This window comes from Mustela nivalis (genome assembly GCF_964662115.1).
Source record: "Mustela nivalis genome assembly, chromosome: 13".
Taxonomy (NCBI): Eukaryota; Metazoa; Chordata; class Mammalia; order Carnivora; family Mustelidae; genus Mustela; species Mustela nivalis.
The window spans coordinates 9743598-9757282 of NC_139032.1; the positions used below are offsets into that span (position 1 = coordinate 9743598).

At 45.3% G+C, this 13685-nt stretch overlaps 1 protein-coding gene across 4 annotated transcripts in view; it reads right to left on the reverse strand.

The window, feature by feature from the left end:
- The window catches only part of DOCK8 (dedicator of cytokinesis 8), a 202456-nt gene that overhangs the window by 91476 nt on the left and 97295 nt on the right, over nt 1–13685 (reverse strand). For all 4 annotated transcript variants that reach the window (XM_082696632.1, XM_082696631.1, XM_082696634.1 and 1 more), the window contains 3 exons: nt 13032–13168; nt 9512–9605; nt 8445–8607 (listed from right to left, as the gene is read on the reverse strand). In XM_082696632.1, coding sequence (XP_082552758.1) covers nt 8445–8607; nt 9512–9605; nt 13032–13168 — 394 coding nt within the window. The remainder of the gene's footprint in view (nt 1–8444; nt 8608–9511; nt 9606–13031; nt 13169–13685) is intronic.

A 13685-nucleotide genomic window follows, 5' to 3' on the forward strand; every position in this document is an offset into this window, starting at 1 on the left:
AGAGTGTGGGTGACCACTCGCCCCGGATCGTCTACACAGCACAGGAGAAAGTCAGATCTGAGCATGAAAAAGCTCAAAAGGAGAGAAGCTGTTTCCCCCTGCACGTGCTCGGCTGGGGAGTAAGAAGAAATAACTCCCTGAAGGATGTCTCATCAGGAGAAAGACACTTCAAAGATGTCTCATCAGGAGAAAGATACTTCAAAGAACCAATTTTAATATATATATTTTTTAAAGTCCCGAAATCAAAGAAAGAAGGCTTTCTGCATTTTAGGGGGCTCCTCCTCCTCGGCCAGCCCGACTGTTCATCATCATAATTAAATACATACCCAGGTCTGCTTTATTTGCATCACCGTCTCCCTGCTGCCCCTAACTCATCAACTTTGTCCCGCCCAGGTCCAAATGGGAGGCAGCGTGAACCCGCCTGTGGATAAAGGATCTTCAGGGAGGAGAAGGACACCACCCTCCAGGGGACAGGGCAGGGTCTCTCAGGAGGACAGTCACATTCACGCAAGGTGCCCTCCCAGGGAATGAGTCTTGAACTTCAGATGAACGTGGGGCAGGGACTTGAGGAACAAGGGACACTACCGTGCACACGCGATCTCCGCGAGGATTCATCACTGCCTCACGTTTTTAACAAATTCTTGATTTCGGTACAGTTGCCACGGAACATTACATTAGTTTCAGATGGACAGCACAGAGCTTTGAAAAGTGCCGGCTTTCTAAGGTCATGACTTACTTAATGAAAGAAGACAGAAGGGGACCAGTTAGGATTCATGACTTTGCCCCCCACCCCCCTAAAAAAGACAATAGTAATCTCTCAGGACACTGCAATACTTTTCAGTTCTTCCTGGTCCTGCGCGTCAAAGGCAATCAATCAATCAATCAATCAATCAATCAAATGTGTGTTTTCCTTTAATAAATCACGACTCCCTCTGCTTTGTAATGGGGGAAAACCAAAACGGGTGGGTCAGCACCTAGAAAGTGAGCAAATTGTGCCCTCAAGTGGCGGAAGGATGTACTGCGGGCTGGGCTTGGCAAAGCCCGCGCTTGTGGGGAAGTCCTGCCAGGTCACTGCCTCCCTTCTGATCCCTTTCATTCTGAAAAGAAGGAAGACAACTGAATTTTGGAGCAAGGCATCAGGAAAGTGGGATCGTGTTCCCGAATTATTATTGAGCCCAACGTGCCACAGCGAAATCACGTACAAGGACTTAAGTATCGGGACAGTTCACGCAGTAGGAATTCATTTCGGTTTTGCCTGTGTTGCACTGCTGTTCTAAATAAAATGTTTGTTTATAATAGGGTTTATTTTCTTCAAGCAACTACTTGCTGAGGTTAGTAAAACCAAGGACTGGGTTTTAGGATTGTCTTATAAAGCAGAGTTCTTTCAACATCCCTTTAAAGATGAAAAGGAGAAAGTGGATCCAGTAAGTATGTTTGCTCAGGTGTGAAAAGTTATATAAGATTTTTTTTTTCACTGTAACATCATTTGTTACAAAAGATTGGCAACATCTTAGATGCTCGGTATCGTGGGTTAAGTAAATCATAATGCATCTCAATGAGATTCAGTGCAGCTGTTAGAGACGTAATTTTATGTACTCATCAGAAGGGCTCTCCAAAACCCAGTATTTGATGAGAACTCAAGACGCGGAACAGTGTAGAGATTTCGCTATGCTTGCATTGTGAAAGGAAAAATCCCAGAGCTATATTGGCTTGTACAGACATCATCCATCTCTGGAGGGACACACATTGATAAAAATGGCTGTTTCCAAGGGTTAGAAACAGAACTGTGGAATTTATGGGATTTTCATCTATTTTGTTCACTAGAATTTCTCTATTGTCTAGAAAAGGGCCTGGCACACTGTAGGCACTCAGTATTTGTGGAATAAATATGCAGATAAAATCAAACAGATGTATATGTACACATATTTAAAAGGCTCTCCCCAAGGAAGGGGTTGGACGACTAGAAATCAGTAGTGGGAGAGAGAATTTACTCTGCATTTTCGTACTTCAATAATTTAGAACTGCCAGAGTAGGCTGTGCGTTCCAAGAGACATAAAATTCAAGGAACATAAGAGACACGCAAGAACGGGGAGTTATTATTTTGATAGCCACTTAAGGAAGGTACTGTTCGATGGTGATTTACACCCAGGCAGCCTTATCAGAAGCCACGGACTGTTAATTAGCAGTCATGCTGGAGTACTCACAGCATCTTAGCATATCGTGTTATAAAAAACACTGTCATCCTGGGGAGCGATTTCCTGCTCCAACACTTGGTCGTTCCCAATTCTCCTGACCTGATACTCCAGCAGCAGGATCCGCTGTGGCCCCAACACACAGCGCGGAAAAGATCCTGGCTGGACGTACAGCCAGTGGAGCTCAGAATGGGAGTCCATTGCCATGGACCCAAGAGAAGTCTGTCTCAAGGTCACCTTCTACTCTGTGTGCCCCGGCCCCCTCCGACCCACCCCTCCAGAATTATTTCTATTCCTTTCCTTCCACGAAATTTTGACTTTCAGGTATCTGTTCAGGATATCAGCTTGTACATTTATCTTACACCCTTCTCCCTACCTCTGTAGGATGCTGGTCTGATGGTTTTCAACCTCCTGCTTCCCCCTGTGATAGGGGAGACACCTCCCTGGTCAACCAGGCCTCAGGCGAGCTTTGGGCATGCGGACTGCTGGTCTGAGAACATTCTGCTAAAAAGGAGGAGGCCTAAAAACAGCTCATTATCCATCCAAGAAATCGTGTTCCAACGGATATACTTGCTCTCGGCAAGCTCGGTCCTCCACAGCAAGACTGCTAATTGGATAAAAAGGCTTCAGAGGGGCGCCTGGGTGGCTCAGTGGGTTAAAGCCTCTGCCTTCGGCTCAGGTCATGATCCCAGGATCCTGGGATCGAGCCCCACATCGGGCTCTCTGCTCAGCAGGGAGTCTGCTTCCTCCTCTCTCTCTCTCTGCCTGACTCTCTGCCTACTTGTGATCTCTGTCTGTCAAATAAATAAATAAAATCTTTAAAAAAAAAAAAAAAGGCTTCAGAGCCTTTGGGAGGGGGGGATAGGAGGTGAAAATGTACTTCATGGGGCTTTCTCTGATCTAATCACCCGCTAAAAGGATGGCCAGGAGGTTAACAAGCTAATTACAAGCTCAGCGCCTATGATCTCCGCACACACCCCCATGGCAGCCGCAGGACCGGGTGCCCCGAGAGGTCAGGCTGGGCCTCGGCGGCAGCCCCGCTGTTCTTCCATCCCCAGCCCCACAGAAGGCAGCAGCTGGCATCCCCCTCACCAGCTGCTGGGCCCCTGGGACATAAGCCAGGAGTGGGCTCAAACATGTGACCGGGCTAACATCTGCATCTGGCCGTGGAGAAAGGGGTGCCCACGTCAGACGTGGATAAGCCTGTTTATCAACCTCATTTTCCCAGCTGTCCTGCCCATGATTTCGCAACGGGGCTGGGCTGGGTCTGGGTCAGGGACCGCTCGTCCCACCCCACGCCCCTGTCCCGGGAGGTTGCATGTGGCGCACCGACGGCCAAAGCCCCTGGTTTGGGAGAGGCCGGCCATTCCTGGGAATAGCACTTCTGGCTCTAGAAGTTCACCTCTTCCCTCGGAGCGTGGGTCTGTTTCACGAGTGACCGCCCCATGGGGGCTCATGTGGATGCTTCTGGAGCCGGGTGCAGGGCTCCTGTAACTGGTCTAGATTATTTCGTAAATCACTCTGAGTAAGGCAGAGGCACCAAGGACTCCACAGAGAAGACAGTGTGGATGGAGCTCCTTTGGGTACCAGCTGGTGGCTGGCAGAGGGCTCCTGCAGAGGTTGGAGGGATGAGGGGACTGAGAACAGGAGGTCAATGTCAGCTTATCTAGCCCCGTTGTATTAGAGGCTCTGCGACAGATGCTCCTCGAAGACACTAAAAAACAGTTCTCTTGAGTTCTACTCACACGGTGGTAAATCGAAGCCTCACCCCTACTTAGATTCCTCTCATGTGTGACTCTGGCCAGCCCTCACCTTCTCCTGGGGCACCTGCGTGGCTCAGTGGTTAAGCGTCTGCCTTCAGCTCAGGTCATGATCCCAGGGTCCTGGGATCAAGCCCTGCATCAGGCTCCCCACTTAGCCACTTTCTCCCTCACCCACTCTCCCTGCCTGTAGCCCCTCTCTTGCTGTCTCTCTCTCTGTGTCAAATAAATAAATAAATAATTTTTTTAAAAAAAGATTTTATTTATCCATTGGACAGACAGTAGTAGTAGACACAAGTAGCCAGAGGGGCAGGCAGAGAGAGAGGAAGAGAAGCAGGCTCCCCACTGAGCAGAGAGCCCAACTCGGGGTTCGATCCCAGGACCTTGGGATCATGACCTGAGCCGAAGGCAGAGGCTTTAACCCACTGAGCCACCCAGGCGCCCCCCCCCCAATTTTTTTTTTTTTTTAAAAGAAAACACACCTCCCACTGGACCCACTTAAGAGTTTCCCACACCCAGGGAGCTCAACGGTTCAGGTGAAAATTACCCAAATTCAGATCCTGGGTTTGTCACCACAGACATTCCGTGCTTGGCCCAGAAGACGCATCCCCACAAGTTCCAGGCAAATCAAATTTCTCTAAGTCAAGCTATATTTCAAATTCCTGAGGTGGACCCTCTATAAAACGAACTCACCCACTCTGTAAATCTTAATTTTCATTCCCTTGATTTTGTTAAAGGGACGCAGCTGGGACCAGGATCAGAGACGCGGAAACAGCAATGTCAGCAGGGACAGCGAGCGACAGGCCAAACCCTTAGAGTGCTGTCCAGAATTCAACGAGGTCGAAGGAAAAATTTTTTAAAGAGAAAGGCACTGCTACTCCTGCTGAAATGATAAAACCTGTGCGACAGAGAAGACTTTAGGGCATACCCACTCTTGATACCACAGTGTAAGAAGGTTTGGAAATCTTTGCTTGAAAAAAGACTTTGGGGCGCCTGGGTGGCTCAGTGGGTTAAGCCGCTGCCTTCGGCTCAGGTCATGATCTCAGGGTCCTGGGATCGAGTCCCGCATCAGGCTCTCTGCTCAGTGAGGAGCCTGCTTCCCTTCCTCTCTGTCTGCCTGCCTCTCTGCCTACCTGTGATCTCTGTCTGTCAAATAAATAAATAAAATCTTTAAAAAAAAAAAAAAAAGAAAGAAAGAAAGACTTTGATCAGAGGGGAAAAGGGATAGAAAAGCCACAAGGTTCCAGGTTTCCGGAGGTATAAGGAGATGAGAAGGCACAAAAGAGGGTTGGATTCGGGCACAGGTGAGCAGCCTCGGTCAGCGAAGGCCCACAGTCAGCTCACCGGTCTGACCCAGCCTTCAGATCTGACCCAAGCTTTCCACTTCTATTGTCTGAAATGGAGCTGGAGGTGTGTGGAGAAGGGAAGATTCACCCACGGCTGGGCTGCTCTTAAGCCCAACCTAATCAGAACCACGGAAAAGCATGTGGGGACTGTTGCAAAAATAGTAAACATTTAACAAGAGCACAAGAGAGGTAGACAAGACGCTCTCTGAATTCCTTGACGTTTGCCCGGTAGTGAGGTTCTGAGCCAAGTTCATTGTGACTCTCCTTCCTCACAGAAGCTATAAAATATGCTGGCCTAGGAGCCCAGCGACGGTGCCGAAGGGATACTGAAGGCCGGGTTCCTAGTGGGCCGGCGTTGGCGCGTCTAGAGTGTCCAGTGGAGCTGAAGAACATTCACTGTGTCCCTGTGGGTGTTTCTCATGATGCCAAGTCAGGTTCAGAGGAATCTGTCCGGACTTGTCCTCGTTAGAACTCCTGAATCCCACATCGCACAAATGCACTCTGAGTCCCGCTGTGATGTAATTAAGGGATAATGTTTGCAGCAAGGAGTAGAAAGCGCCATAAATGCCTCCCCGGGGTGATTAAATACTGAGGAGAAGTTGAGTCACCACAGAATTCATTTGATGCAAGTTTATTCCAATGTCAGAAGCATTTCTTTTTCCAATGATAGGACAGGGTTTCTAAAAAGATACAAATACAGCCTCCACAAGCAAACCTTTTCATGCCTTCCTCTCCCTCTTGGGAATGGGGAGCTGAAACCACTAAGCCAGAAATACTTATTCATTGATGGAAAGGGATGGGGGCGGAGTCTGTGTTTGAGGATTGAGCAAGGACAATGAAAAGCTGCTTCGGAACAGGGAATAATTGGGAGGGACTTTGGTACTGAAGGAATATGTCCATTTCTAACTGAACGGATGCTCGTTCCTACTTCTCGCTGAAATTCTTGACGTCAACAAACCACTCACTTCCCCACCCCGGGTCTCAGTTTTGCGCATCTGGAGATGTGAGGGTGGGGACCGGGTCAGTTCTGAGATTCTTTGCATGTCGGGTCGCATACACACGCTTCCCACTGGGAAGTGTGAGTGGGGATGTGGGGGAACGGGCTCACTTCCATGCTCGGAGGAAGGACTGCAAGCGGGTACGGTTTTGGAAAAGGGGGCAGCATGAATAAAACTGAAAATGCGGATTCCTTGCGACCCAGCAGGGTCACTTTGAGGCACGCTGCTTAGAGGCGGTCACACGTGTGCAAAGAGAAACAAGGACAGAAACCCTCGCTGCAGTGTTTCGAAGAGCCCCGAATTGGTAAAAACATAAGCGTCCATCAATAGAAAAATAAGAAATGGAGAAATACAGTAGGGCCTCTTCCTACAAAATACTATATCCCAGTCGAAAGCACGACGAAGCACTATCTGCATCTATAGTAATATTTCCAAAACACAAGCTGTTAAGAACTTGGTCAAATTTGTGAAAATCAGAATAATTATGTAGGATAATTTATCATCGCCGAGTATGACCCATTGAAATAATAGGATTCACGAAGCCGCAATAATAATCAAAGAAGAAAAATTATACTGTTATATTGAAAAGTACAATGTAACACAGAGTGTAAAGCTATTGATGTACATTTTAAATGAATATAAAAATAAGACCATTCGGGGTTCACGTGTGTTGTGTGTTGTGTGTGTGTGTGTGTTGTAAAACAGAAGTAAGGAACCATCCAACTTCATAATAACTGCGGTGTGTGGGAGGCAAGGTAGAAGCCTGTGTCTGGAGACGGGGGATAAAGCAGACTTCAACATAACCAGTAAGAATGTACATGTGTATGTGTATAAAATGCACGAAAACAAACGTCATTTCTGGATGGTGGCAAAAAGGTACTGGTTATAACATTCTTCTCCACAATTTAAAAAAAATCTTCTCAGGGGCACCTGGGTGGCTCAGTGGGGTAAGCCTCTGCCTTTGGCTCGGGTCATGATCTGGGGGTTGTGGGACCGAGCCCCGCATCGGGCTCTCTGCTCAGCGCGGGAACCTGCTTCTCCCTCTCTCTCTGTCTGCCTCTCTGCCTACTTGTGATCTCTCTCTCTCTCGGTCAAATAAATACATAAAAAAATATTTTTAAAATAAAATAAAATAAAAAATCTTTTCAAGGGGTGCCTGGGTGGCTCAGTCAGTTGAACAGTTGATCATGACCTTCGGCTCAGGTCATGATCCCAGGGTCCTGGGATCGAGCGGGTGGCTCAGTCAGTTGAACAGTTGATCATGACCTTCTGCTCAGGTCATGATCCCAGGGTCCTGGGATGGAGCCCCACGGCAGGCTCCCTGCTCAGCGGGGGGTCTGCTTCTCCCTTTCCCCCTCTACCCAGCTCATGTTCATCATCTCCCTTAAATATATAAATAAAATCTTAAAAAAAAATAAAAAAATCTTCTCAAAAGAAAAACCAAAATACATGAGCAGCAATGTCTTTGGCAAAATAAGTGAGAACCAGCTTCCTCCCAGCCCTCCGCGAAGGGCCACCAAGAAACCAAGGCAGCCTAACCTCTTAGGCCTTTACCGTCCAGTTCTGCTCTGCCCACTATGGTAACCACCGGCCGCTTGCATCTGGATTTAAAGTCAAATCAAGAAAGATCAAATAATATAAAACTCTCCATTCCTCCGTTACTCTAGCCACAATTCAAATGCCGAACAGCCGCAGGTGGCAAGTGGCTGTTGTATCGGAAACACACATAATGAAGATGTCTACCGTTGCTGTCAATGTTATAAGACAGACTTGATCTTGAGCTAAAAAAAATCTTTCTTTTAGACAATGAGAACATTTTTGGTCACATTGCTCTTTCCCTAATAACATCCTTCTACACAAAGGGAAACCGAGGTAATGACTAGGAACGTTATTTCATTTCTGGAAGGAATATGTCCAAAGTAATCCCACGTTCCAACTTTGACTCAAGTAACATGTTCTGGTTAAATAAAATTAGATAAACCATTTTTAGAAATGGATCTCACCATGATCCACAGTTATGGAAACATCGTATTTCATTTTCCCCAAAATTTAGGAAGGAAGAAGATCGGTTGAAGGATACGGAGAGTGGTCTCCAAGCACAACTCTACATGTGGGTTCCACGGTTTCCCCTGAGCCCAAGTTTCTTACCTGTACACAGTATGAGGGACGTAGACTTCCCGGATGGGGAATTCCAAAATCTCTTTGTGTGGACGTGTCCGGTTTTCAGGAAACGGTTTCACTGGCAGCATTTCAGGAGTGAGGGAGCCACTGATGATCTCTGGAGCTGGGGAAATTTCCAGTCTGAGCAAGCCTAAAGAGGGAAAACAGGACTACTTCGGTAAAAATGCAGTCATGTGACACGGGACTCAAGAAAGACTGTTGTGCTGTATTTCTTTTATGAAAGAAAGGATGAGTTGTGGGAGTATAAGAGTTTTGGAATTCCTAGCTAATTTCCTCTAGTTGGAAAAAAAAAATCATGTTTTGATAACTTTTGAGATTTAGTTTCTAGAAATTAAAGAGCAAGGAATTGTACAATGAGAAAAAATGGATCTTTAAGCTTCCTTCTAAAAATACCACATTATAATAGCACATAGTTAACAACTGCTGGTTTTCAAACTGGGTTCCCTGGTGCCTCAGGATCTATTAAGCTAATAAAAAGGAAGATGTTCTCAGCTTCTACCAATGCACCTCACTCTCACTTTTCTTTTTGCACTAAGAGTTTCATATAATATTTTATTTGATAAAAGATGCTGCTCTGTTCAAACTATTATCTGATTATCTGAAAAGCCAGATCTAAAACATAATGCTCCTTTAATAGGAATAGAAATATTAACAGATTTTTCAAAAACATAGACCAATTCAGACTCTTCCCTCCTGAAGCAAAATCCCACATTTCATTTAGCAAACATTATATTATTATTATTATTATTATTAAAAGATTAAATTTATTTGACAGAGAGAGATCACAAGTAGGCAGAGAGGCAGGCAGAGAGAGAGGAAAGGAAGCAGGCTCCCTGCTAAGCAGAGAGCCCGACATGGGGCTCGATCCCAGGACTCCGGGATCATGACCTGAGCCGAAGGCAGAGGCTTTAACCCACTGAGCCACCCAGGTGCCCCGCAAACATTATTTTATAAACTGTAGCATTAGACCAAAAGTATGTCCACTCATTCATGGTTTTGGGACAGTTAGCGAGGAAAAGACAAGATGTCCACACCTGGAATCGACTTGACTCTTCTCTGTAAGGACGAAGATCTCTTGTAGTCAGCCAGAAACTTGAATAAGTCTTCGTCACTGAGGCGATCCCCCTCCTGCAAAAAGAGAACTCAGGGTTAGTGCAGAGACATCACTGGCTCCTGGGGTGAGGATCAGTGATTTCCAGGAAGACCTTGATCCTTAAGTTTTATTCTGACATGGTTTTCATAGGAACAATGACTATAGCCACTGCTGAAATAATTTAGTTCAACCTCTTGTCAAATATTCCTTCCCAGATACACGTATCAATGGAACAGAATAGAAAGCCCAGGAATAAGCCCACAGTTATATGGTCAATAAACATTCAGCAAAGGAAGAATGAATGTCTAATGGGAAAAAGACAGTCTCTTCAACAAAGGGTGTTGGGAAAATTGGACAGCCACATGCAGAAGAATGAAACTGGACCATTCCCTTACACCACACACAAAAATAAACTCAAAATCGATTAAAGACCTAAATGTGAGACTTGAAACCATAAAAATCTTTGAAGAACACACAGGCAGTAATTTCACTGACATCGGCTGTAGCAACATCTTTCTAGATATGCTCTTGAGGCAAGGGGAACAGCTATCAGGACCACATCAAAATGAAAAGCTTCTACACAGTGAAGGAAACAATCAACAAAACTAAAAGACAGTCTATACTGAATGGGAGCTCTTTGCAAATGACATATCTGATAAAGGGTTAGTATCCAGGATAAAGAACTTATAAAACTCAACACCCAAAAAAACAAACAGTCTAATTAAAAAATGGGCAGAAGACAGGAAGAGACATTTTCCCAAAGAAGACAACCAGATGGCCAATGGACACATGAAAAAATGCTCGACATCACTCATCATCAGAGAAATGCAAATCAAAAACACAACGAGGTATCGCCTCACACCGGTCGGAATGTCTAAAATCAAAAACACAAGAAAAAAAAATGTTGGCAAGGATGTGGAAAAAAAGGAACCCTCGTGCACTGTGGGTGGGAATGTAAACTGGTGCAGCCACTGCAAAAAAGACTATGATGCTTCCTCAAATACATTAAAAATAGAACTTCCCTATGATCCAGTATTTGAACTACTGCGTATTTACCCAAAGGATATAAAAACTAATTTAAAGGGATACATGTACTCCTACGCTTATAACAGCATAATTTACAGCATCTAAATTAGGGAAGCAGTTCAAGTATCTATCAAGAGATGAATGGATAAAGAATATGGGTATAGACACACAGTGGAATATTACACAGCCATAAAAAAGAATGAAATCTTGACATTTGCAGTGACGTGGATGGAGCCAGAGCATATCCTGCTAAGCAAAGTCAGTTAGTCAGAGAAAGACAAAGACCCTATGATTTCACTTGTATGTGGAATTTAAGAAACCAGACAAATAAATACAAGGGGAAGAAAAGAGGCAAACCAAGGAACAGACTCTTGACTATAGAGAACAAACAATGACTACCAGAGGGGAAGGGGGTAGGGGGGTAGAGGGGAAATGGTTGATGGGGATTAAGTAGTACACTTGTGAGGAAAGCAAATAAATAAAATAAAATAAAATAAAATAAAATAAAGTAAAACAAAAGAAAGTAAAATAATAAAATAAAATAAAATAAAAATAAAGACTGATCCATGGATACTTGAAAAGAAGGAGCATCCATTCTTTTCAGGATTGGGATTTTAGGGCATCAACTTGATATGCCTCATCAGTTACCTTATGTAATTCTTCTGTATCCTGACTTTCACTCCCTATGCTTCTTTGTTTGTTGGCATAGCCGGATAGTAAGAGACCCCACCTCAAAAGACTACTTAGAGGAACACACAAGGGTACTTAACCCAAAGCATTCAGAAGAGTGCTTCTGGGTCTGAGTGTTTGATAAATGCTACTACTCTACGGGTTGAATTGTCCATTTGGTCTGTCACAGGCTAAGCCAGACAATTAAAACTTGCTTTTCGGGACACTGCAGGGACAAGAAACAAGAGACTGACCATAATGCAATTACATGAGATGACTGAATGAAAGATAAGTATAATAAAATAAAGATACCTTTTACAAGGAAAATACACTCCTTCTGTACCACTCCCAACTTACTGTCTCAACAAAAATCCTTCTCAACAAAAATCCTACTACATTCTAAGGAAGCCTGCTTGACCTGTACAAATCTAGGCCAAAAGTTTCTTCCCCTGTAACTTAAATCCACTAATGCTTGTTTTACCCTCTGAGACAAGGCAGAATAAGATTACCTCCTTCTTCAAACATTTAAAGAAAGAGAAAGCATCTTTCCGTATTTTTCGTATCTTCCTTTTCTTCAGATTTGTCTTGAACAAGAAGGCTAAGCATAAACACTACTCTCCAGGCACCTATAAGGGCCAGGTACTCTGCCAAGGATTCAAGGGCAAGAGCTCTAATCCAATAGCCCAGGAAGGTAGGTAGCTAGGTAGCTAAGGTAGATAAGTAAGTAGGTATGTCTTATTCCTAAGTACAGACAAGAAAAGTCAGTTAAGTACTTTTGCTCCCTGTCCCCACAAGGACAAGAGAAAGGGCTAGATCCCAAACAGAAACTCTTCAGTCCCATGCTACTTCTATGGGCATGCCACCACACCTCCCACCCCCAGCATTCCTTTTGCATTTGGGGTTGTTGAGAGGCCCTTGAACTGCTTCGTGAAGACTGCTTGAGCTTTGGAAACTCTTCCAAGTCAGAGTCAAACCAGGTCTAAGTCAAATGTGTTTGTAGTAAAATAGACCTAATAAGAACAGCACCATCGTATCCCTTTCTGAACGCACAGTGATTAGGGCCAAGTACATTCACGGTGTTGTACAACCGATCTCTGGAACTCTTCCATCTCCCAAACTGAAGCTCCATATCTATTAAACAACAACTCCCGATTCCCCTCTTCCTCTCGCCTCTGGCTCCCACCAGTCTACCTTCTGTCTCTATGAATGTCGTCACTCTCAGAAGTTCTCTGATTTTTAAATAACCTTGACTATCTATTGAACTAATAAAGAGAAAGATCCGTGATGGTGACCCTCTATGAGGAAATAAATGTGGCAGAAATGTGGAAAGACAGAGTAGGGGTGATAGGGACCACAGTTGGGCTGGGAAAGCCCAAGACCAAGGGGAAAGGGCTGTTTCGGCCAGATGCTCTTAATAGTCCAATAAATGGAACTGATTTGATTATGAACTTGACTGTGATTGTTCAAAGAGGAGGGTTTGCCTTAGTGGGAACAAAACCTTCTGTCAATGAAATAAGCCAACACTCATTTAGCCCTTGCTTCATCCCAGGCTCTCTGAGCAGAGCTTTACACACCTCGGGCCATCTACCACGCCCACCTGCCCCACGGGGCAAGCACCGTCGTCCCTGTTTTGCAGATCACGACACTGAGGATTGATGAGGTTAACTAACCTGCTCCCTTAACCATTACATATACCTCCCCTTTGGGCTCCAACACCCATACCACCCAGGGGAGAAGTTCAGACCCAATGGAGCGGGAAGAGATACCTGCTTGAAAAAGCTGTTGACGGTCATGGTGGTGGTCTTGTAGTTGGAGCCGACCCCATTTTCCTCCAAGGAGAGGGCTCTTTCAGAAAGCCTTCTAGTCTGGGACAGAGTTCTCCGCTCACCCGCGGAGCCTCTCCCTGTAAGGAAGACAATCGTCATTCGAAAACATGCCTTTCTGTGTGAATACACAGCAGTCATGACCTTTATCATATAAAAGACAGCATTTAAAAAATGTAGTATCGAAGTGTAGTTGACACCAATGCTTTCTTCATTTCAGTGTACATGAAAGAGAAGTTTTAAGTCATGAAATGAGAACATGGCAAGTGGCCATCCTTGTTTTGGATGAAAATTTCCCTCCACTGGCCTCACCTTCCTCTGTCCCCCTGTCGGAGCCCCTCGTCTTCCTCTGACCAGACTGGAGAAGCCGTGCGCAGCCGCAGGCCCCTCCCACATGGAGATCAGGGCAGGCCACCCAGCAGGGCCCAGCACTGCAGCCAGAGCTGGGTCTGCCGAGAAGCTTTATTGAGCCAACACTGTTTGCTTTTGTTTTATTTTTACATTTGCATCCTGCTGGGAGAGGCCTGAGGTCAAATGCCCCTGAACTTTGGGACTGTGACCCAAAGTTGCCAGAGTTAGGGCGCCTGGGTGGCTCAG